At 54.0% G+C, this 26,296-nt stretch overlaps 1 protein-coding gene across 4 annotated transcripts in view; it reads right to left on the bottom strand.

The window, feature by feature from the left end:
• EPHB2 (EPH receptor B2) overlaps positions 1–26,296 on the bottom strand; it is a 183,457-nt gene that overhangs the window by 21,350 nt on the left and 135,811 nt on the right. For all 4 annotated transcript variants that reach the window (XM_082684597.1, XM_082684595.1, XM_082684598.1 and 1 more), the window contains exons 4-6: positions 23,101–23,256; positions 21,606–21,941; positions 4,733–4,857 (exon numbers count right to left, since the gene is read on the bottom strand). In XM_082684597.1, the coding sequence (XP_082540723.1) occupies positions 4,733–4,857; positions 21,606–21,941; positions 23,101–23,256 (617 nt within the window). The remainder of the gene's footprint in view (positions 1–4,732; positions 4,858–21,605; positions 21,942–23,100; positions 23,257–26,296) is intronic.

Below are 26,296 nucleotides of genomic sequence, written 5' to 3'. Positions count from 1 at the left end.
ACCTTTCACTCCCCTGGGCCTCTGTTTTCTACTCCAGAAAAGGAACAGTAAATGCCAGCCTCTCAGGGTTGATGTGATCAGGTAGTATCTGGCCCAAAGCAGCTGCCGGAAAGACCTTAGTTCTTCTCCCCCTGGGGCTGGAGCACCTTTTCTGAATAAGGACTAAGCATCAACAAGTTAGGGGAAGCAATTTAGTATTAAATCCACTAGTCCTCGAGCACCTGGGTGGCTAGGTCGGTGAAGTGTAGAACTCTTGATATCGGCTCAGGTCACGATCTCAGGGTCATGAATGGAGCCCCATGTCAGGCTCCACGCTCAGCACGGGGTCTGCTGGAGAATCCCTCTTTCCCTCCCCCTCCTCTCCCCCATCACTTACTCACGCTCTCTAAACAAATAAATAGATAGATAAAATCTTAAAAAAAAAAAAAAAAAGAAAGAAAGAAATCCATTAGTCCTTAGTTTGAATCCTTATCCGGAGACTACGGGCCGATGAGCCACTGGGTACATTTCTTAAGCCCTCTGAGCCTTGGTCTTCTCGTCTTGAAAGTGGGATAACACCACCATATGCCACACAGAGTGGGTGTGGAGATTCAATAGGAAAAAAATGGGTAAAGCTTTTAGCATAGTCTCCAGCTCACATAAGGACTTAATAAATATTGGCTCTTGTCCTTGTTCTTATCAGCACAGGGACAGGATAAGCCTTCACCAGTGCTCATGAAATGGATGAACGAATACAAAAGTGAGCGAGTGTGGGAACAAGCCTGTCCACGTCCACACTGGACAACCGTCCACACTGCTCCACATACCCTGGACCACAAGGCAGCCTGGGCCGTCATAGCTCATCTCCACTGCCCTCAAGCTTCCTTCCCTTCTGCTCTGCCAAGGAGAGATTTCTGTTGAATACACACGAATCGAGGAGGCCTACAGGGGCCCATGTGCCATAGGTGGCCCCACAAAGAAATCTTCTCCTGGATTTCTGGGGGAGCCAAAGCCAGCATGAACCTGTGTGCTCTGGGACAGCTGCCCAAGGAGGCCACCTCCCCCAGGACACCGGAGCTGATGGAAACAGCCAGCACCAGGCTGGCCAACACCATTCGTCAGCCGCATCCAGAAGCCTTCCAGCAAAGTGGTTTTTAGCTCTGGGCTCCGGGCAGGCTGGGAAATCCCCAGTGGAGCTGGGGCAAGGCCAAACGGAGAGCCTGCTCCAAAAAGAGCCCTTTCTAAAGAAGGAAAGGAGGAGTGGGAAAGAGGGTGGGGGCAGGGCCCGCATGGGACTGCAGGGCTCGCTGCCTAACTTCCCTACCTGGGAAGATCTGCGGCCTTCATTAAAGAAATCAATTGCAGGCACCAAGAGGATTTCAAAGTGTTAGGGAAGAGTCGGCTGTGGACTTGTCAGGAATCCATCCTACATTCTAGCTCTCCCTCCCTAATGGAAGGAAGCCCGAGAAGCTGGGGGTTGAGACCGTTCCTCTCCCTGCGAGGCCATCTCCTCCGACACCAGCCATCACTCCTTTTTCTTTCTCTCCTTAGACCTGCCATCCTCCTGATTTGGTCCATCTATTTCCGTTTTATCTCTGCACGCCCTCCTCTCTGTTCTTGGCTCTACCTTTCCACCCCTGGCAAGCACCGCAAGTGCATCTCCGCGTCATAAACCCACAGTGGCCCCAGGAAAAGGCCCCACCATCCACTGGGAGTTGTCCTTCACACTTCCCTGGTCCCCTGAGTTTCAGAATACCGTCCAAATCTGCCAGCCTCTCACCTCTCTGCTTGCCAGCCCCTAGTCCACGCCACCATTGTTTCTCACTTGGTGTCCTGTGAGAGCCCTCTAAAGAGTTTGTGTCCCCAGGAACCCCTTCCAGTCTGTTCTCCACACAGCAAGCTACAGTGATCTTTAACATAATCAAAGTCAGATCACATCATTCCAGAACCTTCCAATGGCTTCCTGGAGTACTTTAAATTGAATCCAGACTCCAAAGGCATGGAAGGCCCACCACAACCCAGATCTGTCTCCCTCTCCAACTCCTTCCCTACTAATCTTGCTCTTGTTCATGTTGCTCCTCCACACTTGCCTTCTCCTGCCCCGGGGCCTTTGCATGTGCTGTTCCTGCTGTCTGGAATAACTGTTCTCAACACGTGTCTGTCTGGCTGAGCATCTTTCAGGGCTCAGCTCAAATGTCACTGAAATGACACTTATACCCAGATCATGATCCCCCCTTGGTGCCCCTAAGGACCTTTGCTGGCCCTTCTGTAGCTGTCACATGGTCACATGGCTATTTATGTCTGGATCTGTCTCTTCCCCTGGACTGTGAAGGCCCTGAGGCCTCTGAGATGTCTGGCTAATCACACTATTTCCAGTATCTAGTCCAGGTTCCACCCAAAGTTGGTGACTGAATATTGAATGAACCAGTGTCCAGGTCCCACTGGCAAGGGCCAAGCTGCCCCTCACTGCACCCCAGGCCCTGGGAGGAGGGGCTGACCGAGTAGGGCCATGTCTCACCATAGCCATACTTCGGGCCTGTCCCTCTCTCACCATTTGTACCTAAGACTCTCCTTCAGATCCTGATCTTGTCCATCTTTCAATGGTCATTCCAGAAGCATTCCTGAGAGAAAACCAGAAGGCAGGAGAGCCAGGCGAAGAGCAAGGACATAGGCCCAAATCCGTGCTCCGCCACTTAGCAGCTGGGTGCTCTTGAACAAGTCGCACAAATTCTCTGTGCCTCAGTTTCCCTCCCCATCCAAGGGGATGAATGGCACTGCTGTGAGAGGAGCGACAGGGTGGAGGCGGAGTGTGCTCAGGATGTGCGAGCTGGGGGTGGCCGCAGCTTCTGCAGGCAGGGCCTGCTGGTCCTGCCACCACATCAGAAGCCTGGGGATGCCGGGCCACAGCAGAAAGTAGGGCAGAGTGGCCTCCTGGTTCACACCTGCAGCAGCCTCCCCGGCCCCTCCCATCTTGGTAGGAAATGGGTCGGAGGCAGGACCCGCGCCGGGATTCCTCATTTCCTCTCTAGTCTTTGGGGACAAACACTTTCAGTTTCGTTTAATCATAAAGCTTCTTAATTAGTTTTTTTTTTTCTTTTTTTGAATTCTTAGTAGCTAAGCTGTCCCTGCCGGAGGGGGTGAAAATGCTGTTTCCCGCAGGGCCTGGGGCTTCCTGGGCCTGGGACCAGCTGGTCTGGCTCAGGCTATAGGACACCTGGCTCCTTTAAGGTGCTCGAGGGCCCAGCGAGGGGTAGAGCAGCTTCCCTGGCATCAGCCTCGGCTCAGGCCATCCAAGAGCACTGCTTGAGCACCTACTGTGTGCCAGGCTGGGGAAATAGCAGAGATTAAGGCAAACTCTCCACCCTGGAGGAACAGGCCCTGGGAAGAGATCCATTCACTTATTCATTCAACCAATAGTATCAAGCATATCTTTGGAGCTGGGCAGGGAGCTGGGGAGACAGTGAACGGGGCAGATGTGGCCCCTGGCCTCTCTGAACACACTGCCTAGAGCAAGGGACAAGCAAGGACATAAGCAATCATAAACCAGCTTGGGGAGGCTGGCTACAGGTTTGCAGCCCCGTGGGACTCACCAGAGTGGGGCTGAGCTGGCAGTGAAGAGAGGGAGTGTGGGGCTGGGCTTCAGAAGGTAGAGGTCCCGCCAGGGCCAGAACTGCTTCTGTCTTTTCCTCTCAGCCTTGGGGGAGAGCCTTCCTACCCATTTCTAGCTCCTTACCCACAACCAAAGCACTTCCTGTAGTCATTCACACTTTAGTCTGAATGCGATCCCAATGACAACTTTCTCAGGGGCCCTTGCAGCCTCTGTGGCTGTTTCGTGCCTCAGGACACAGGTAGGAAAAGTCTCCAGTCACAGAGAGAGTTTCCTGGACCTCTGCTGTTGAGCAGCTCTGTCCATCCCCGGGTCCCTACTCCAAGCAGGCCGCATGTTCAAAGGAACGGACTTCACCTAGCTCACAGGTGTAGCTCTTGCCCACTGTACAGCAGGCAGGGCAGACGGGAGGAAGGGAAACTGCCCTCTGCTAGGGCCAGGAGCCATGCTAGGCACCGAACCTGCCTTTTCTTTTTAGCCTGTGAAGCCCCCAGTTAAGACAGGCTATCTCCTTTCGACTTGGCATAGGAGGAAACTGATGCTCAGAGAGGTAAGATGTCTGCCCAAGGTCACATGGCTGGTTCTGGATGGAGCTGGGATCCAAACCTAAGGCTTCTCACTCCCTGTCCAATGCTCTTCTACAACACCAGTGCCTTCCAACCCCGGTCCCCAAGTCCTAGGGAGCCCTGAGGGGGTAACGGGGGTCTGATTTAAAAGTGCAAAGAGAAATCACTCTCTCCCCATACAAATGGCATCCAGAAAAATGAAAACAAGTTTTTTAGCTGGAATTGAAGCTCTACTCCCAGCATGGACAGAAGCTCTCTTGAGCGGTTTTAAATCTTGGCTTCAGAATGGGTGAAGCTTTTCAGGAAACCAATTCTTCAGAACCTCAGGCCCACTGAAGTCAAGAGGAAGGAGGGTCTTGGTGAGGAAAGGGCCATGACCACTGGCTTCCACTGGGATTGCTGGCCCAGTGCCCCAGACCAGAAAAGCACAACTCCCACAGCTGAGGATGACCAGAGTCAGAATTGAGCCAGGCAGCCCAACTTCGAGGCCAGGGCTCTCTGTGTCCAGTCTCGTGGGATGGTAGAACCCCAGGGCCCAGGGAGGTGGGGGTGGGGAGTGCACCCCGGAGCACACGGGTACCTTCTCATAGTACTGTAGCTCGTAGTCCAGGATGACACCGTTGGGCTGGTCAGGCTGGGACCACGACAGGGTGATGCTGTCCACGGTGCGGCTCACCTGATGCATGATGGACACGGCTGATGGAGCTGGAACAGAGGTCAGAGGTCAGGGGTCAGGGGCCTCTGGAGAGGGTGCAGCCTCTGGTCCCACTTTCGAGGTGCCCAGGCAGAGAGAGTGGAGGATCAGAGAGGGGTCGGCATCTGGCTGAGGCCACACAGCCTGCTTAGGAGGCTGATGGGGGCCAGAGGGACTTGGCGAGGACCGTGCCTGCTGCTTTCATGAAACACCTGCAGATTTCAGACCCAGACCATGCTGGCCATCCCAGGGGAGCTCAAGCCACACCAGGTGACAGACAGATACCCTGGGCCCTTCTCTGGCCTGGCCCAAAGCAGCTGCATGAAAGGTGTTCATCCGCTCTTGGAACTTACAGCCCGCTGGACTAGGGAACTCAGAGAACCAACACACGATGATGGGGCTCCGGGAGAGGGGAGCAGAGAGGGTGGGAGATTCCCTCCTTCCTTCTGCAAACGTGCACCGAGTACCTACTACGTGCCAGGGATCTAGCACTGAATAAAAATGACTGCCAAAAATAAATTTATAAAAATAAACCCATAGCTCCTATGGAAAACAGTTTGGCAGCTCCTTCAAGAGTTAAACATAGAATTACCACATGACCCAGCCTTGGCACTCCTAATTTTATATCCCCAAGAACTGAAAACAGGTACTCAAACAAATAAGTCATACATGAATGTTGATAGCAGCACTGTTCGCAATAGCCAAACGGTGGGAACAGCTGAGGCGTTCATCCACGGATGAATGGGTACACAAATTATGGTATACACATACCATAGACTCTTATTTAGCCATAAAAGTAAACCAAGTACTGACATACGCTCCACTGTAGATGAATTTCAAAAACACTCAGAGCGGAAGACAGACACGGAGCTCATACATTTGATGAGTCCTTTTGTATGAGATACTCAGAATAGGTTAAATCCACAGACAGCAAGCAGTTGGCAGTTGCCAGGGCTGAGGATAGGGAGGAACGGAGAATGTTCTGGGCCTAGATAGAGGAGATGGTTGCCCGGCACTGCGAATGCACTAGATGCCACTGAATCGTACACATTAAAATGGTTAATCCTACGTGAATTCTACCTTGGCAAAATCCCTCCCTTCTTCCCTCCCCCTCGTGCTGCTAGCACCATCATGGAGGTTAAAGGAAGGGGACAGGGAGTCAGGGGCGGCCTGTTTCGTTCTAGGAGGACTTTTAGAAATAATGTAGTCCTGTCCCTTCATTTTACTGATGTGGAGGCTGAGGTCCAGGGAGGGCATGTGAGCTGCCGAAGTTTGCATGATGAGTTCATGACACACGGCCTTTTTCTGGATTCTTCAGCTTGTATTTCACCCGATCCTATGTTTCTGGCCTCCTTTTCAAGTAGAACGAACCCGTGCAAGGCACCTATTACGTGTCACCCACAGCCCGGGGCCCTTCGCACCTGTTTCCTGAGCTGACCGTTGGGGAGGGGGGCAGTATCGGCCCCACCGACAGATTAAGACACTAAAGCTCAGAGGAGCAAGGGGCTTCCTGAGATCACACAGCCCCCACATCCTCAGTGGGGGAGCTGGGATTTGAACCCAGGTCTGAGGGGGCAGGGCTTGTCCCTTGCATTGGCTGGGGCAAGGGTAGACTCCTGACGCGGTCCCTCCCCATGGTGTGACTGCAGTGAGCCCCCTTGCCTCTCTGACCCGAGGTGTTCATGGTCTCAGGAGCCGCTGAGGACTCAGCAGGGAGAAGGGAGCACCTCCTGCAGTCTCTCGTGGCTCCCGGGCAAGTTTGTGACAAGCAGGTGCCCTGTCTCGGCCCACACAGGGGTATCTGCAGGTGGAGACGGAACCTATTCCTTCTCATCCAAATCTGGCTTCCCAGGTGTGGATGTGAGCGTGGAGCAGGGGTGGGTAGGGGCCCATCGGGACTTGAAGCCTGGCAATGACTCACCTCTTCCCTGCTCTGTTTCTGTCCCTTCAGCTCAGGGTGGAGGGAACATTATGTTGCTTAGAAGACCCAGGCTCTGCTTCCTGGTCTGGGGCTCACTGACTGTGTGACTTTGGACAAGCCGTCTCCCACCTCTGGACCCGGTTTCATCCTCTGCACCATAGACAGAATGCAAGATCCCTGAGGTCTTGCGGCTCCAGTGCTCCCTGCTTGTCCCTCCTGGGCAGCCTTCAGCTTGGAGCTGGATCAGCCCAGAGGCCAGCTGGTCTGAGCAGGTCCAGCTTCCCTCTATCACCCCAAGTACCCAGATACCCGAGATAGGGTGGCAGCACCAGCAAGAAGGACTTGGACCTTGGTCCCGGTGTCCCTGACAAGCCTCTGTTTCTTCTGCACCCGAAGGAGCGCTGTCTGGTTCCCGGCTTGGCTCCTGGCCCTGCCTCTTGGGAAGATCAGGCCCCGCTCCCCGCAGTTCCCTCCTCCAATAGGGGGACTCTGTCTTCCTTACTGCCTCCCAGAGAATCAAGAGACCCTAATGTGAGCAAAGGAGCCCCACTAACCATTGTTTATTGAGCACCTACTACATGCTGGGCACTGAACTACTTCCTGGACATGCATTAATTAACCCATTTAATTCCCACTATATCCTTGAAAGCAGACCTCCTTCAGCCCATTTCGCAGATGGGAAAGCCGAGTATCAAGGAAAGTGTCTTCTCTGAGGCTATAGAGAAAGTCAGTGGCAGCACAAACAATACATTCTCACCAGAAACCTGGGGACGGGAGGTGACATTTCTCGGGCTCCATGAAGTCACAGGAAGGACTTTCAGGGCTGTGCATACATGTTTAGCAGTAACAGTGAGAAAGCCACGAACCTAACACTGACTGAACATTTCCTATGTTCCAGAGCGCTCTCTGGGCTCTTTACACCTATTAACATGGGTGTCACAGAGAATTCTCACAATGGCTCCATTCACTGGGGGCTCCTAACATCATCAGTTTATACATGGGGAAACTGAGGCTTGGAGCCATTCAGTAACCTGTTCAAGGGTTGTGCAGCAAGATGGTGCGGGGCCAGACTTGAATCCGGTCGCTCAGGCTCTTCACAAGCATCGTGCCCGCCTCCGGGGAAATGCCCCTCTGGGATCAGTGAGTGAGGTTAACTACTAGAGCCCAGAGGAGGGGCTGTCCGAAAGCTCTGTGACTCAGTTTCCTCATCTGTGAAATGAGCCTGAGGGTAACGTCTCCCGAGGGCTGTTGGGGGGAGCAGATGTGGGAACTCGTGTCCATTGTTCAGTGGGACATCTGCTGGGTGCTCAGCATCGGAAGTGTTTGCCTGTGTCACTGGGTCCTCGCCACTGTGCCCTGAGCAGCTGGCCTGTGTCACCTCCTTCGGTCCTCTCAACAGCAATGCAGGATGGGGGTTAATAGCCACAATTTTCAGAGGAGGGGACTAGGCTCAGAGAAGCATGGTGACTTCCCCAAGATCACACAGCTCGTGAGGTGCTGAGCTGGGCCTAGAACCAAGTTATCTGGCCCAGCCAGGCTCCCAGCTGGCCCTCAGGACAGTCCCTGCCACTGTCCCCTCATGCTGTGACCCCGTCTCCAGCCCAGACCTGTCTCTTCCTCCAGAGATGAGCACTCGGTTCTTCCAGATTGCTGGAGGCCCCGGGTCCTCTGTGAGCCCAGGCTGTCCACCCCCCACCCCCAACTGTGTCCAAAGTGGACCCTTCCCTGGCAAGGCTGATATGAGCATGAAAGGAGAAATACATATAAAAACTTGACCATGGTACCTGGCACCATCGGGAGGGAGATCTTACTAAAAACATTTCAGGGGGTGCCTGGTTGTCTTAATCTGTGGAGGACGTGACTCTCGATCTCAGGCTCGTTTGAGTCCCACACTGGGCAGAGAATTTACTTAGAAAAAAAAAAGAAAAGAAAATTTCAATGGGGGAGGGGCGTCTGCGTGGCTCACTTGGTTGAGTGTCTGACTCTTGGTTTCAGCTCAGGTCATGATCTCAGGGTCGTGGGATCGAGCCCACTTCCAGTGCCCTGCTCGGCGGGGCATCTGCTTGAGATTCTCTCTCTCCCCCTCTCAAATAAATAAATAAATCTTTTTAAAAAGGAACATTTCACTTTTACGAAGATGGCGCCCAAAGCTAAGAAGGAAGCCCCTGCCCCTCCCAAAGCCAAAGCCAAAGCAAAGGCTTTGAAAGCCAAGAAAGCGGTGCTGAAAGGCGTCCACAGTCACAAAAAAAAGATCCGCACATCACCTACGTTCCCACGACCCAAGACTCTGCGTCTCCGAAGGCAGCCCAAATACCCTCGAAAGAGCGCCCCCAGGAGAAACAAGCTTGACCACTATGCATCACCAAGTTCCCCCTGACTACTGAGTCAGCCGTGAAGAAAAGAGAAGACAACAACACACTTGTGTTCATTGTGGATGTCAAGGCCAACAAACACCAGATCAAACAGGCTGTGAAGAAGCTCTCCGACACTGATGTAGCCAAGGCCAACACCTGAATCAGGCCTGATGGAGAGAAGAAGGCATACGTTCGGCTGGCCCCTGACTATGATGCTTTGGATGTTGCCAACAAAATTGGGATCATCTAAACGGAGCCCAGCTAGCTAAATCTAAATACAGTTTTTTCATGATAAAATAAATAAAAAAACAAAAATAAAAAGGAACATTTCAAGAGTGTAGAATGGTGCCGGGGCTGTGGGCTGGGGGAAAGGGGGAGATGCTGGTCTAAGGGTACAAACTTCCAGCTGTAAGAGTCAGTTCGGGGAGCTAACCGACAGCAAGGCGACTGTAGGAAACAATACCGCATTGTGTAATTGTAAGTTATTAAGAGAGTAGATCTTAAATGTTAGAACCACACACCAAAAAACGGCAATTACATGAAAGGAGGGAGGTGTGAACTAACTATACTGCTGTAATCATTTTATAAAATACACATTTATTCAGACATCCCATCGTATACCTTACACTTTCATGTTATTTGTCAATAGTATCTCAATAAGGCTGGAAAAAGTATTTCAGTTCACAGAGTGGCTATGAGGCCAGCATGACCATGACGTTCTAGGGCTCAAGAGAGGAACCTCTCAGGTCCCTGCCTTCCAGGGGCTAAGGCTCTAACGGAAGAAAGCCTATTTGTTTCACACAATGATTGGCTCTCCAGGCTGGAGCTCCCGGGTCCGAGCTCCCGGGTCCAAGCCCCCGGGTCAGGACTCAGCCAAAGTGATCCAGGCCTAAGAAGGGGCCACGCCATTCCCTTCACTTCTCTCCCTGTGATTTCACCTCCCAGCCGTGAAGAAAAGTGGCAGAACGTGTTCCTAATGATTAGTGCACTTTGCAAACTTGAGAGGGCCTAGGGAGATAACCTTTGTTAAAACTCACTTTGCTGGGCTCGCCAGCCCCGAACCCCAAGATTCTTATTCAGTAAGGCTGGGCCTGAGGATCTGTAGTTCTAATAAGCTCCTGAGGGATGCTGACATTGCTGGTGTGTGGGCCACACTTTGAGGAGTAATGAATGGATCCAGGACCAGAGAAGGAATGTGACTCGTCCAAGGTCCCACAGCAGCTAGGGGCTGACTCTTAGAGCCTACACCAGCTGAATCTTGGGCAAGTATATTTTCTACCCCCTCCACACTGTTTCTCACAGCCCGGCTCCTGTAGAGACTGGCCCTCTCATCTGCCCAGGCAGAACTTCTAGAGCCTGTGGTAGGATATAAGAAGTTGTAGGGGAGGTGCCGGGCTGAGGCTGCCCAGGAGCCTGCCCTGTCCTGAAGGCCCTGGGGAGCCACAGAAGGACTGCCGTAGGCAAACTCCTCCTCAGATAAAAACTTGTCATCTTGACAGCATCTGTGTGCCCCAGGATGCCCTGCAGAAAAACAAAACAAAGGCCAACCCCTAACACCTACTTGTTCACTCTGTGCCAGGCGCTTTTCCAGACGCTTTACATACTGAACTCCTTTGACACTCATATGGACCCCATGAGGCGGGTATTAATATTATACCCATTTTACAGATGAGGAAATGGAGGCACGGAAGTGATGTAACTTGCCAGTGTTACACAGTTAGTAGGCAGTGGAGCTGGGATTTGAACCCCGGCCCACTCAAGTCCAGCGCATCCTTCCCTCTGTTGGCTGCAGCTGGTATAGGCTGAGCAGGGAGGTCTGGAAACCAGTGGACATCCGAGGGCCTCTGAGGACACTCTGGTCCAGCTCCCATACTGTTGCTGCAAACGCATTCCGCCCGGCTCCCGCTGACTCACCTCACCCACCGCCACCCAGTCCGCCTTGGCTCCAGGAGCTCAGCTGTTGGTGGGGGCAGGACCCCCTCAGCCATGGGGGTCTGGGCTCGGTGGGCTTAGCTGGCAGGCTTGGGTTACAGGCAGCTCACCCGGGCTCTGATCCCATAAGCCCCGTAACCCTGGGCGTGGCAAGAAGGCGGCATTTGCTGGGAAGATGATCAAGGCGGGCCCTTGGGGGCCAAGCAGGGCTGGCCTTTCTCCTGGAATCCGGGGGGATTAATGCAGGAGAAAAGGGAACAGCTGGATGTTCTCCATCCCTCTGCCATCCACCGCCCACCCTGGGGTATCATGTTTCCCTGCAAGTTGGTCTGCAGGGAATTCTGGTATTTTCAATTACCAGCCGGGCACGCCGGCAGGGGGCTGGGGTCAGCGGTGCCCCGTGACCCCTGCAAGGAGATGGAACCCCAGGGAGCAAGTACAAAAGAGGCTTGTGGCCGAGAGGGGAAGGGGAGGCCGGCTTGGCTGGAGCAGGTGGCCGGGGGCCCTGCTCTGCCCCCAGCGAGCCCAGAGAGAGTGTCCAGTCCCTTCATTAGCCAAGACTTGGGGAAGTAGCCTTCCGGATGTGCCTCCGTTTCCCCCTCTGGGCATGAAGGGCATGAATGAGGAGGGACTAGGACGAGGGACGAGGAGACATTGACGGGCAGGAAGACAGGAGGCCCGTGACCCTGGCCGCCTCTAGAGGGTGTGGGTTTGGGCTCTGCTCAGCTTTGTCTCCCGGAGCTCCAAGGCAGGAAGGAGACCGCCGAGAGTACTCGGCCTTTACCCTTTCACGAGTCAGAAGACCCCAGGAGCTTGCAGGAGGAGGGAGAAGTCGCTGGGTGTTGGCAGTGTGAGTCCCCCACCTCAAGGCACAGTCTCAGATCCTGCTGCCTCTGTGACAGTGTCACTGCTGTCGACAGCCCGCCGTGACTTCCCACCGCCCCCTGAATAACACCCAGACGCTCCACATGGCCTCTGGGCTCACCTGCCTGCCACCCAACACCTCTGCACGTGCCCTTCCTCTCCTAAGCACTGTCCCCACTGGCCATCCTTCTGTTCCCAATCACACCAAGGTCATCATTCTCTGCTCAAGGCCTTAGCCCCACAGTCTTTCTGCCCAGACGCCCCTTCCCCACCAGATCTCCATGGCCCCCTCGGAGAGCCCTCCCCGACCACCCACCCCCTCCCATCACCTGCTGTCCCACAGCGGCTTTCTTGGCTTTGCAGTGTCAACAGCGACCTGAACTCTCTTGTTCAATCCCTTATCCCTGGTGCCTGACACAGTGTGGCAGCGTGTGGCTCAGAGTAAGCACTTATCCATAGTACTGGAGGAAGGAAGGAGAGAAAGAAGGGCAGGTTCTCTCCTTTTCTAGCACCTTCGGGAACCTGGCTGAGTCACTGACCTTGGGGGCTGGAACTTGGAGCAGCAGCTTCAGGTAGGGCAGTTTGTGTGATGGGCACTAACCATTCACTCTCCCTCAACCCTGAGCCCACCGGTGATGTGACCTGCTGCAGAGGCCTGGAGCCTCTCGCCAACGAGCTGGCCCACGACACAACAACCCTGCATCCCAACTGCGCTTGAATGCTCCAGGATTTACAACACGAGCACTTCGCCCGCGACAAGACTCCTGACATTTCCGGTTGGTAACAGGGTCGCTGTTTTGACTGTTAGCAATGCAGTAAACTCCTGACGATCCAGTTGCAATTCTGATCCAGCTGCAACCTGATCCTAACTGTCACAACAGAAGTTCCACAAATAAAATGCTTCCAGAAAATGGGCTTTGTTTCTTTCTGATTGGACCAAACATTTGTGCTGGTTGGGTGGAAAAAAAGGAAAAGCTGAGAACTGGTTTCACGGTGGCACTTTGCTACAAAGAAAAGGAGTTCTGTGGCCAAGAAAGGTAGAGAAACACAGAGTGTTCTAGACCCCTGCTTGTGAGACCCACCCTGTGCCCTCTTTTGTTCAAGGCTCTGAGAAGTCCTACAGGGAAGAGACCCAGTTAACCTGGCAGCTGAGGTCTCATTTGGCTTCGGAAACCCTTTTTCACATAATAGTTATTAATGTCTTTTGGAAGTAGCAAGTTGTGGAACAAAAATTATTTTTGTGGGAAAAAACCCTAAAGCAAGAGAAGTCAGGTCTAGGAGATACTGTCTTTTTCCTTGAACCCGAGAAAAGTTCCTGTCTTGGGTGGCTGTTCATCTGCTCATTCATTCATCCCTTGATTTGGCTTAGATTGAACAGCACCTTCCAGAGGCTGTGCAAGCAGATGGAGTGAGGTTAATCACGTCCGTTTCACAGACGAGGAAAGTGAGAGTCAGGTCAAGTCTCCTGCCTGAGGTACCTCAGCTCATGGGCGGGATTGGGACCCAGGTCTGTCTGATTCTATAGCCCGAGTTGTTCATACTCCCTGGTTACTTGGCCTGAACCCTGTGTATGATCAGAGCAGGTTAAGGTCAGGCCCTGGGCTTGGTACTACAGATACATCCAATGGCCCACCTGCCCGTGGGATGCCGGATGGCCTTGATTTTACCTGTGGCTGCGGGATGGGACCCAGTCCTACCCCAGCACCTGGACTAGCAAGATGGTAAAAACCTGAGCTTCAGATCAGGTAGCCCAGGCAACATATCTCACCCTTCAGTGCCTCAGCTTCTCCTGTATAGAATAGGGACAGGGCATGGATGTTGGAAGGTTAAATGAAAACCTGCAGGTCAAATGCTTAGCATAGGCTTCAGTCCAGAGTCAGGGCTGGGGGACGTCTGCCATATGGAGCTGTCTGGGCTGCTCAGAATCTTTTGAATCTCTCTCTCTCTCTTTTTTTCATTTTACTTATTTATCTTAAGTGATCTCTGCATCCAATGTGGGGTTCGAACTCACGACCCTGAGATCAAGAGTCGCACTCTGACTGAGCCAGCCAGGCATCCCTGGGCACTCAGACCCATAAGCAGTACTGTGAGTAGCTGAGTGGTGGTGGTGCTGGTGCTGGTGGAAGGAGAAGACACAGGATCCAGGGTTCAGATCCCAGCTCTCTTATGCCCTGGCGACCGTGTGACCGCGGGCAAGTCACTTTCCTCTCTCAACCTTTTTTTCTCACCTGTCACATGGGATGTGGCAGACATGACTTTCTGCCTGCCCACATACCCATTCTTTCCCACGTTTACAAAATCTTGGTTCTTAGCTGGGCACATTAGGCCCAATAATAGACTATATTTTCCCCAAACTCTCTGGTAGCTACAAGTGGCCATGTGACAAGAGGACTGCCAATGGGATATAAAGGTAACGTAATATGTGGGATTTCCAGGAAGTCTCTCTTAAAGGGAAGGAACTTCTCACGCTCCTTCTTCCATTCTGCTGCCCGGGACATGGATGTGATAGCTGGAGCTCTCCTAGCCATTTTGGTCCATAAGGACCAGAAGCTGTGTACAGGGGAGCCTGGATTCCTTATGATTCCATGGAGGTACCCAAACTCCCACCTTCTGACATCCTTGACATAGAAGAAAAACAAGCTTCCATTTTGTCTAAGCCACTACGGTAGACTGATTGAATTATTAATCACTCCCTTGTACCCTCACTCTTTGCCCTATAATTTGTGTCATCCTGCCCCCCAGCTCTGGGCTGAGCCACGTGATTGGCCTTGGCCAATGGGATACTGGCAAACATGATCTGAGCGGAGGCTGGACAAGCCCTTGTGCACGTCTGCTGGCTGTCTGGTTCCCCGTGGTTGCCACAAGAACACGCCTAGGCTGACCTAGAGATTTGCAGAACCAAGTTGTTGCCCTAGTGATCCCAGCCAGGCCCGTTCTGACCATCCGACAGCAGCCAACCCCAAATATGCAACAAAGCCCTGAAAATATCCAAAGATCTGCTGAGTGACCCAGAGTCGATGGGAGCGCAAACCTATGAATGCATCCCCCCACCAGGACCCGCCCGGCCGATCCAGAGACCATGTGATAGAAAAATTCCTCTTGCTTTTCTGCTGTTGATGTTGTGGTTGATTGTCCAACAGCGTTACTGGGGCAGCTGCTATCTGTTATCTTTCTTCCAGTTCTATGCAGCCAAACTCAATCTTAACTGAGACTCGAGGCTGGCAGTGACTTCCCCGCAGAAAGTTGGGAGGGATCAAAGAGGCTGGTGCGTGTGGAGGGCTTGGCCTGGGGACGAAAGTGCCCTCTTCCTCTCTCTTCATTTCTCCCAGCCTGGGTCTCACCGGGGGCTCTCTTGGCCTATCCCCTTCTGATCCTCTTGGCCTCCAGGGAGAGGAGTAGGTGAGTACACGCTCCTGCGAGCTCTACAGACTGAGCCGCTATATACCTGCCCCCCAGGAGGGCGGGAGGATCAGAGGCGAATGAGCTGGCAGAAGGGGCTTTGGAAAGTTGAAAGTCTTTCCATGGAAAAGCCATGTGGAGTGGAGTCCTGGACGGGGGGCTGCGATGCCTGCCCAGGGCTTTGGAGACTGGCTCTGCCACGACCTGTGTCATTTCGGACAGCCACTTAGGAACCTCTCTGGGCCTCAGTTTACCTCTTTATGAAAAAGAGGTTTGTACTCCAGGGCCCCTGACCATGCTAACGTGCTTTAGTTTGGCTTATGTTACCTTCTACAACAGGCAGACTAATGCCCCCCTTGAGATGTCCACATTCTGATCCCAGAATCTGTGAATATGGGACCTTACACAGCAAAAGGGCTTCGCAGATGTGATTAAGGTTATGGTTCTCGAGATGGGGAGATTTTCCTGGATTATCAAGGTAGACCCAGTATAATCTGCTGAGTCCTTAAAGGAGGAGAAGCTTTCCCAGCCCAGAGTCAGAGACCCAGAGGACTGGAGCGTAGAGAGGGCTTGAACTCCATTGTAGCTTCTGAGATTCAGGAGCCAGGGGCAAGGACTGGAAAGAGGGCCCCGTGGGCCAACGGCAGTGGCCAGTTGGCAAGGACAGGGGCACTTCACTCCTACCATCCCGTGGCCCCGAGCTCTGCTAACACCTGAACAAGCAAGGAAAAGGATCCTCCCTTAGAGCTGTCAGAAAGGAACACCACCTGCCCACAGCATGATTTGGGCTGGGGAGATCCAGACGAGTCTCCTGCCCTACAGAGCCGGGAGGCAGGAACCGAGGCTCGTGCTAAGTTGCTAAGTCTGCAGCATTTGGTTACAGCAGCAAGAGGAAATGAAGACACCTGGTTTCTCTTGAGGCCTGGATGCCGCGTCTCACCCACGAACTACGTGCTGGGTGCTCTGTCTCCGTTGTCGCTGATCCCACCTCCCTCCGGCACAGCGGGAAGGACAGATCGGTGCCCGTTCCGGAGGCGAGGACCCCGAGGCTGGGAGAAGCAGAGCCTCCCATGCAGCCTGGTCACATAGCAAAGAGGCCTGTGCTGGAAGAGAAGGCTGAGCCCAGCACAGGTGACGCCTTTTTTGCCCACACGCCCCACGAGGACGGGACGACAGGGGACCTTCCTAACTAGTCGATCTCTTATTCAGCACGGGTGATGCCAAAGACTGCCTTTGCCAGCGGGGGCTGTGGCTCGCGCAGGCCCCGTTCACAGCCTCCCTCACCTCTGCAGAAGGCCTGTCTGGCCAGCACGGGGCCCCAAGAATGTGGTGCTAGAACTATTCCACCAGTGCCTGCCTGGTGCCCGGGGACAAGTCACTTAACTCTCGATGCCTCATTTTCCTTCCCCGTGAGACAGGATAATAGGGCCCACCCCATAGCATCGTCGTGAAGGCTCATCGTCAAGGACCGGGGATGTTGTCTGGCACGTAGGAAACACCTGCTACTTGGGGGCCATTGTCATGATTTGGGGGAATACAGAATGATCGCCTTTCTGACCGCCTGCGTGTACCAGGCAGCCCGGGAGGCACCTTGAGACCTGAGCCCAAAGCCTCCCAGCAGTCCCGTGAGGAGGGGTGGGGACGCTCGCGAGGAGAGGCATTCAGACATGGGCTAAGTGACTTGTGGAAGGCTGTGTGCCAGTGAGCAGCCAGGCTTGAGTCAAAGCCAGGTTTATTTGCCAGATTCCCAAACCCAGACCCTCCCCGGCCCTGCTGGAACTGGGCAGAGGTGCGGCTGCCCCGAGCTTGCTCTGGGTGAGACCGTGTCTGCTGCAGCCCTGGAGGCCGGCCAAGAGGACTGGGCGTGGCCCCGAGGACAAACCCCACGTTACTGAAATGCCGCACGTGCCCACCCCACCAACCCCGGTCTGTGTGGCTGTCTCTGTTTTGTGATTTCGATCTCGGCTTAAATGCTACCACCTCGGAGAGGAGGGCATTTCTTCTGGAGCCCATTCTAAGGCTTGCCTCCTCCCTCCCAACCCCTGTGTTGTTTGGTTGGTTTGTGTCAAGGACCAGAGACTCTGGACAGCAGACTGAATCCTGGGTCTGCCCCTTCCCAGCGAGTGAGCCCGGGCGCGTGCTTGAGCCCTCCCCACGCCCGTTTCCTCCTCTGTCAAGTGGGGATGTGCGGCCCAGCCTGGCCTCCTTTCTCCAGGGGCCCCTGAGAGGACGCAGGAATACGGGGTGGAAAGGCGTCCTGGAACGGTGGAGTGTGGTTCGGAGGTGGCCTGATGGCTTTATGATGTCAGAAGACAGCTCTGGCCCCGGTGAGTGCCAAGGGAGTGTGAGCAAGGCCCAGTCACTTGCCCAAAAGGAATACTTTTTCCTTTTAAGGCAATGAGCTAGATATTTATATATTGAATTTTAGGGTCTGATTAAAACCGACCACTGAATGCATCTGTCTGGAAATCAAGTCCCCAGCTTTGCTTTCCAGCCTGTGGTACCTCTCTACACCCCACCTCACTCCACGCTTCTCTGAGCCCTTCTGCAAATGTTCACTGAGCATTTGCTGTGGTGCGCCCCTGGCCAGGTGCCGGGAAAACCGTGGTAAGTAAGGAAAAGCAGACCCATTGTGTACCACCACATGCCGATGGCGGCGGAGACAGACGGGAAGGACAGGATCAAAGACATAAGGCTAAAATCCCAACCAGGGAGGCTTGAGGGCCATGGTGTGTGTGGGGGGTGATCAAGTGAAGAAGGTCAGTAACGATGAGCTAAGGTCTGAAAAAACAGTGCAGAGGGACCATGTGTGAAGGCACCTTGTGCTCAGGAAGAACAGAAAGAGCTCTCCCTCCAGCCTGCCTCCTGCACTTGCCTCCCCTGGGACACCTTTCTCTCTACATGATTCCATCTCTGTTTCTTACAAGCATCTCCATTCTCCAGAGTCAAACTCAAATACTTCTTCTTCCAGGAAGCCTTCCAAGATTTGCCATTCTCCCATTCTCCAGGAAGCAAGGATCTCTTCTGCTTGTGATCTCTCTCCCCTCCCTTCTACCTCCTTGGGCCCTCATTTATGCCACAGCATTGTAGATGCTGTGTTGTGTCTCATCTTCCCAATCAGGGCCTAAAGTGTCAAGGGCAAGAACCGCCTCTTCTCCAGTGTAGACTTACAGTCCCATAGTGCTGGGTTTAAATCCCAGTTGAGAACACTTAGTGGTGACTCTACCTCTCTGGGCCTCTGTTTCCTCATCTGGTAAAGAGGAATAAGGTGGTGAGGGCATGGTGAGGTTGCATGGTCCCCAGCTGGGCTCTGACCATCTGAGAAAGAGTTAGCTTATCTAGGGGCTTGAAACAAAGAGGAGGGAGAAAGGGTATTTATGACCCAGAAAGCCTCAGGGCTTTGAGGGCATACACAGGCTTAGATCCGAGTTTCCAAAATCTGTCCAATAGTCCGAAACACTTGGGCCCCTCATTAAACATGCAGATGCCCAGGGCCCACTCCTGGAATTCGGATTCCATAGGTCTGGGGCGGGGTCCAGGAACCTATGTTCTGGAGAAGCTCTCACAGGGTTCTGATGCACAGTGTGGTGGAAAAATTGAGGCCCTGAGGGAGGCAGTGCTTTCCATGAGTGTGATGGGTTGGATCACTTTTCTCGGTTTCGCCTCTTGGAACAGGATTATGTACCGACACCCCTTGCCAAGTAACTCTGCAGGGTTCATTTGCTGTGTGTGACTGCGCCACAGGCATTAGAGAGAAGTGTTTGTGTGTCATGGCTTGGCGCAGTTGCTGGCGCTCCCAACATTCACCATGACAGAAACCAGCCTGGGTGGCGGCGGGTCCAAGGGGAATGGGAGACATGTGGAACAGACTGAAGCCAACCCACATTCTGGAGTCCTGCCCAGCTCAGCGAGCCCTGCTGCAGATTAGCTAAACCTTAGCTGCCCCACAGATGAGTGAGTGAGAAAATAAATATTTATTGTTGTAAACTACTAAGGTTTGGGGTGGTTTTGTTATGCAGCATCATCGTAGTGATAACTGACTGATACACTGAGGTCCCACAGCAAATGAATGGCAAAGTTGGAATTCAAACCCAGATCTGAATCCAGTGCTTTTTTTTTGTTGCTTCTGTCTTTCAATCCGGAGGCTTCCCCCACACCCCATACTTTTCTTTCTGGAAGCCCCTCACTTCCACTCTGCCTCATCTTTATTCTCTGGGAATATCCAGCTCTAGAAAGGAAGGGTCCAGCTTGTCAAGCAGCCCAGATTCTACCCCGTGCTGCTAATAAGCTGAGGCTTCTTGAGTAAACAGTTCTACCCCCAGGACTTCTACATGGGTGCAGAAGAGGTCCCTAGAGCCAGAGAAAGAACTCCCACCTCCCCCTTCCCCCTAGAGCCTGGGAGAGGACTTGGAAGCCTAGGCTTCCCTACCTCAGGGCCCTGGCAAGCTGGGGAGCATCCCAGCTGAGGCTTCGTAATCTGTTAGGTGTCTTTGCCAACAGCTGTTGGCTTCGGAGGGTTCTCTCGCATTGCCTGCCTTGAGTCAACTCCTTCTGGACCTCACTCTGAGCGGAGGCTTAAACGCACCCACGACCCTGCAGGAACAGCAGGCACACGCTCACAACTATGTCTTCTCCGCCACAGCAATACCGCAAACACTCGGGAACAAAACCACACTCCTTCTCGTACACAAACACATGGACAGGCAGGGCCACGTTCAGACACACAAATTCATGCTCCAACACATCCCGTTCCAAGCCCCTCGGCTTCAGACACACCCATGCTCTTGAATGCATTTATAAATAAGAAGCCACATGGCCACAGAACATGCGATCCCAATCATAAATACATGGTCACCCAAACTCATAGAGTGACACACCCACACATTCTTACGAATGAGCTCACTCACACGTACCATCAGACCCACAGTCTCACCTCAAGGTTCCTTGAACATATGCTGGATTGCACCCAAGCATTGAAATCTGGTAGACCTGGTTAATTCCCGTCCCTTACCCTTCCTGCTTTGTGACTCAACTTTTCTGAGCATCATCTGTAAAATGGGGACATGGATGCCTCCTACTCAAGGAGGCCAGGGGTATGCAATGAGATCATGTATAGATAGCACCTCTCAACCAGGTGAAGCTGGTTGGCCCCTCTCTTTCCATGTCCTTGTTCACGTGCTTTCTCACTCTCAAAAGACATTTCTTTCTACTACTCCCATAAACATTTCATTGGTCCTTTAAACTTCAGGCCAGATCCTGCTTCCTCCAGGAAGCCTTCCTAGACTTCTGTCTCTGAATCCCCTGAGCAATTATGGTATGGGCCCCACTTGACATCTGAAAGACGAGGTGGGTAGCCCACTCACCCTCTCTCCTGGAGTCTGGCCTCCCTTGGCTCTTCCTTGGACAGGGTCCAGACCATGCCCACAGCAGGGGCTTGCCAAGGGTTGTTGAGTGAATAACTGAGGGGCACACTCCACAGGTACCATGAGGTCCTCGAAAATCTCATGTGGCCCTTGGTTGGGGATGAGCCTGGGAAGTGTCACAGGAGACCCAGGGGATGGTGGCCTCACTGGACAGAAGGGGTCAGAAGCCTAAGAGGTGTGACTGAAGAGGGATGACAGTAGTAGTGAGACTGCGATGTTTGGCAACTTTATTTGCCATGAAGGAAGCAGGCAGAAGATGGAAGGCAGTGTAAGGTACCAGAAAGGACGAGGAAAGATGAGCTGAGGGAGAAAAACTTGTTGGAGCAGGACTGGGTTGGGCTGAAGGCTCCCAGAAGGCGTCTATGGAAACTGCTGGATATCTACTGACGATCTCCCCACCGCCACCTGGAGAGGACCACATGGCCCAGTCTCCTTTGTGGCCTGGCAAGGTCACATGACCAGGTTCTTTCCAGGGGACCATGCACAGAAGGGATGGGTTCCACTCCAGCTTCCCTGGGCCCTCTCTCTCCCACCTTCCTGCAGACAGACACACCTGGTGCCTCAGGGTGGCTGACGCCAACGGAAGAACCTGGGTCCCCGCGTCTCCAAGTGGATCCGACCTGCCCACAGGCCTGGACTGCTCACCCCTGTCAGAGGGAGCCTTCAACAGCGCATGTTCGCCAAATAACAGCAATTGCTATGACTGCACGTCAAGGCAGGGGTAACGCGCCCTCTCCCAGGCGAGCGCAGCCTCGGAGCAGCAGGAGCCACTCCACAGAGGGGACGGAGGCCCTGACCAGGGCCGGCAGGGTACCCGTTCGGGTTCACGGCCCTGCTCCCCCTTAGCGGGCATCTGAAGCGCTTACCTGCCTGGTTGGTGGTGATGTTCACGGAGGCGAACTGAGGTGAGAAGGGGCTCTGGTCGGTGACGCCGTTCACGGCCTGGATCTCGAAGGTGTACTGCGTGTGGGCCAGCAGGTCGCTGATGTAGATGCGCGGCTCGGTCAGGCCCAGCTGGCGCGGCGCGTACTGCACGTTGTCCCCACAGCGCGTGCAGGCGCCGCGGCCAGAGCCACAGCTCTTGCAGATGATGTTGTAGACCAGGTCCTCGCGGCCCCCTGAATCGCGGGGCGGGGTCCACTCCAGCATGAGGGAGGTCTCGTTGACACTGGAGATCACCGCCTGGGGCGCGGAGGGAATGGCTGCGGGTGGGGAGAGGTGTTGGTCAGTGGGGGCTAAGGAGGTCCGTTCCCAGGAGACGGCTCTCTGCCCCCTGCCCTGGCTTTAGCCCAGGGCCCCCAAGGTTTCCATCAAATCCCTTCTCCCCTCCGTCCCCCTGTGGGATGCTTCTAGAATATAACTCTCATCATGCTGCACATCTGCTTAACACTCTCCCCCTGGCCTCCAGCCTCCTTGGTGTCTGTTACAAGGGCTGGTCTTCATGTGTTGGGGGGCATACCCACCCGAGATCTCTTTCCCCTTCTTTCCTTTAACAGAACCCAATTTTATTCAGGGTGGCAAGATGTCCAGCTAGAAGGCTAATTTCCTAGCCTCCTGTGAGGAAGGGCTGGCCACTGACACACTGTAGAAGTTGTCGGTCAGGACTTTTTCTGAAAAGGAGACCGTTATAAAATGTTCCTTTGTCCCTTTCCTTCTTCCTCTTTCTAGAAGGTGTGTGATGGCCGGAGCTTCAGCAGCAATGTTGGACTATGCAGCAACCCCAAAGCGTAGGAACCTCACACGGAGGATGGCAGCCCAGAAAGAGCGAGCCAGATCCCAGAGAACTCCGTGGATTTGCCACAATCTCCAGGACTGCCTATCTTTGGGGTTCTGCTATGTGAGAGAATAAAGTCCTATGGTTTAAGTCACTGGGGTCGGCTCTCTGGATCTTGCAGCTGAAATCTGCTCCTGTCTGTACAGGGGTGGTAAGATCGTCCTCCCCGTCACTCCTTTCTTAGAGAACCTTGGCCTGAGATTCAGGCGGCCGCTGCCAGGTTAGAACACTGGGCAGCCTTTTCTGTCACAGACACCACCTGTGTTGGTTCTCCTTCTGCCAAGCCTCCCACTCACCGTCCCTTTGTGAATCAAGACCTTGACTTCATGCTCCACGTGACTGGCAGGAGGAGGGACGGAGCCAGATGCCAGCTCCACGGTCGCTGTGCGTTGGCAGCACGAGGACCCCAGGATGGTCCTTTTCCAACCAGTTTTTCATTTCCCCTCCCGCCAGGTGCCTGGCCGCTCCCCGAGCAGGAGAGGCTGGCTGGAGCCAGGCCGCCGCCGGCCCACCCCCTGCTCCGAGCTTTCCGTAGCGGGGCTCGAGACGCAGGGGGCCCTCGCACACTCCCGGGGCCCCCAGCGTACTTGTACACGGCATGTCGAGGGGGTCCAGGTCGGCTCGGTAGTAGCCGTTCCGGCACACACAGTTGGTCGCCCCCTCCGAGGTGGTCCGGCTGTTGATGGGACAGTGCGTGCAGGCTTCGTCCCCCTGGTTGGCTTTGAAGGTTCCAGATGGGCAACCTGGGAGAAAAGACAAGGAGAGTCTGGGGAATCCAGATGAGGAGTCGGGGACCACAAGGCATGGGGAGACCGTGTGGTCTCTCTGAGGGGTTGCACGGCATCACGGAAGGGCCATGCAACTGCTAAGAATTCCCATCTCCTAAGGCTCTTGGGGGTCTCCAGACTCCAACAGGGCAGTCCCATCTGTGCCCAGAAGGTTCCAGGCTGCCTGGTTTCTTGTCTCTGAAGCTGTCTATGGCTTCATCAGAGGCCACTAACAATCCCTCTTCCCCTTTCCCAGGCTGGCTGTGACACCGCTTCTAAGGTCATTCCTGACTTATTCTGAAGACCCTGAAGAAGTCTGGGGCAGGACCCAGGGCCCAGTCTTGCTCACTGATGGCTGACTGAGTCCTGATTCTTGTAACTAGATCCCCAGCGTCCAGAGGATCGTGATGATTACGTTAGAAAAGTCCTAGCACAGCGCAGGCCACATAGAAACGTGATGGAGTACAGCAGAAAAGAACACTGTCTTTGGAAGTAGACCTGGGTTGGAGCTCCAGCTTGGCCTTGGGCTAGCTGTGGGGCCATAGACAAGCCGGCTAAACCATGCTTAGAATCAGTTTCCTTATTTGTAAAATTATGATCCTAAGACCCATTTCTGAAGGCCACTGGGGGAATTTGGTCCCGTGTGTAAGGCACATGGCAGGAGGTCTGGCACAGTATAGGGTGCCCAGTGAAGAGTGGCTGTTATTACAGAAGGGGTTGGAGCAATTTATTCCACCAAAGGGAGCCTGCAGTACCAGGGACAGCCTGCGGAGGGAAGTGTTTGCACTTAATGGGGCATTGGGCAATCTGGGCTGTTCCAGGGGCTTTGGCCTTCTTCCCTGCTCTGGCGGGATGCTCAAGATGTGGGTTCAGGCCCTGCAGCTCAGGGCTTAGGTTCTACAAACAATGACCAGACCTGTGTGCAAATCCACACTACCCTAGCCCTGGGCTGGGCATCAGGAGACCCGGGGTCCAGGCCCTGCCCTTTTCCTGGCCTCTGTTTCTTTTGCTTCCTGGGGTTCATCATCCCAGCACTGCTGTGGAGCCTGGCGAGGGGAGATCACATAAGGGGTAAGTGAGAAGGCAGACAGGGAAGAGCTTTGCAACAGGCAAGTTCCTCGTAGGGGTCGAAGGCGGCTCAAGAAAGTACAGGCCAGGGGCGCTTGCCTGGATCACATTCCAGGCCTGTGTCACCTCTGGCAAGCGACTCCATCCCTCGGAGCGCCCATCTCCTCCCATGTAAATGGCGAACATCAATTTCCCTAAATCATTTTTCTAGGCCCGGTCTTTAAGCTTATCCTCCACGTTCAAATCTTAGCAAACGGCCCTCCCCTTGGCCCCTCTACCAGCTTCAGCCTCAGAGACCCCAGCCCTCCTTGGTGCTTACATGACTCGAGGTCAGAAAGCTTTACTCCCCTGCCACAATTATTCATTCGGGGGGTCCCCTGGCCATGCTCGTGGCCCCCTCGGGATGGGAGGCGTGTCTGATTCACAGTTCCATCCCCTGTCCCCAGCGCAGAGCCTGGTCGGCACTCCGCACACATCTTGAAGCTGCTCGCTAACGTGGGAAGGGCTTGGGTTTGGGGACCACGAGAGCAGAAAGGCAGTGAAGACTGCTGGTTAGTGCGCCAGCGGCTTGGCAGGTCCCAGCTCTGCCTGTGCCAGCGTGTGACCTCGGGCCAGTCGCGAGAGCTATTTCCTCATCTGCAAGATGGGGACAATAGTATTTATCTCCAGTTGTTGCGAGGATTATGTTGGTTAAATTTAGGCAAAAGTGCCTAGAACAGTTCCTGGCATTACTGAACTGTATCCGGTTCAAATACCAGGCTGCTGGGTGACCTCAGACAAGTAGTTCAACCTCTCTGGGCTGAAGTTTTCTCACTGGGCTGACAGCATCTAACCATAAAGTGGCCACGAGGACTCCACGCGAGGGATGGTGTCTGGCATGGGGTGGGGAGAGGCTACAGTCATAATCTCAGGGCTTGCTGGATAAAACAAGTACTCAGTACCTACACCCCGGACATTTCCCCCCGGGACACTAGGAAACACCCTGGTGCCTTTAGTTTACCCACGTTTTGGAGGCGGCTTCCAGAACGCGGCAGCCAACTTGACAAAGACACTAGCTGATGCCCCCTTCCCAGGCTCCGTGGGGATCTCGGGTCCAGCTCCAGTCCCGTCCTTAAGGAACTAGCGGCAAGAGCAGGGTCAGGACTAACCACCCAGGCTCTCAGGATGCCAAGGAGGATGGCGACGAGCCCTCTGGGGGCTTATTAAGCCTTCCACTGCTCAGATGGGGAAACCAGGGCTCCAGAGTGTAAATATGAAACCGCCAACACTTACTGAGTTTGTATAAAATCCTGGCACCTTTCTAAGGACTTGACCCCTTGTGACCCACCTAGTCCTTACCCAGCCCTGTGACGGAGGGAAGGTTATTGCTCCCCTTTTCAGACGGGGGGTGTAAAGGCACAGAGATGGAAGTCATTTGCTAGGATATAAGCTTACAGTGGCTCCGTCTCGGGTGGTCTGACCCTTCGATGCTTCCCTAACCACCACACTACATGGCCCTGTGCAACCTGCGTTCTTGTCAATGGTCCATGAGTGCTGAGATGATCTCTGTGCACAGATAATCTCTGTGCCTCAGTTGGTTCACCTGTAGGATGGGGGTACAGGGCTCCTGTGGGGATCTAGGATCATGCTAATAGATGCCAAAAGGTTTTGGTTCTAAGATCAGGACCCCCCTGGCTCCCTCTCAGGGAAAGCCTGCCCAGCTTAGCTCATTTCTTCCATTTGCTGGCAATTCCCTGGGCCCGGCTAGTGGGTGGCTGTCTACTCTGCCCTCCGTGCCGTGCCAGCCCCTCCACCTGGGCCTCCTTCCTGGCTGTCCTCTCCTCTCACCATGTCTTGGCCCCATCTTAGACTCCTCAGGCTACCTCCTCCAGAAGCCTTCCCTCATTAGATGTGCTGCTGGCCACCCTCCACCCTCTCCCTGGGCATCTATGTTTTCTCGATCTATCGA

The sequence above is a fragment of the Mustela nivalis genome (genome assembly GCF_964662115.1).
Source record: "Mustela nivalis genome assembly, chromosome: 10".
NCBI lineage: Eukaryota > Metazoa > Chordata > Mammalia > Carnivora > Mustelidae > Mustela > Mustela nivalis.
This window is presented reverse-complemented; position numbering and strand designations above follow the sequence as displayed.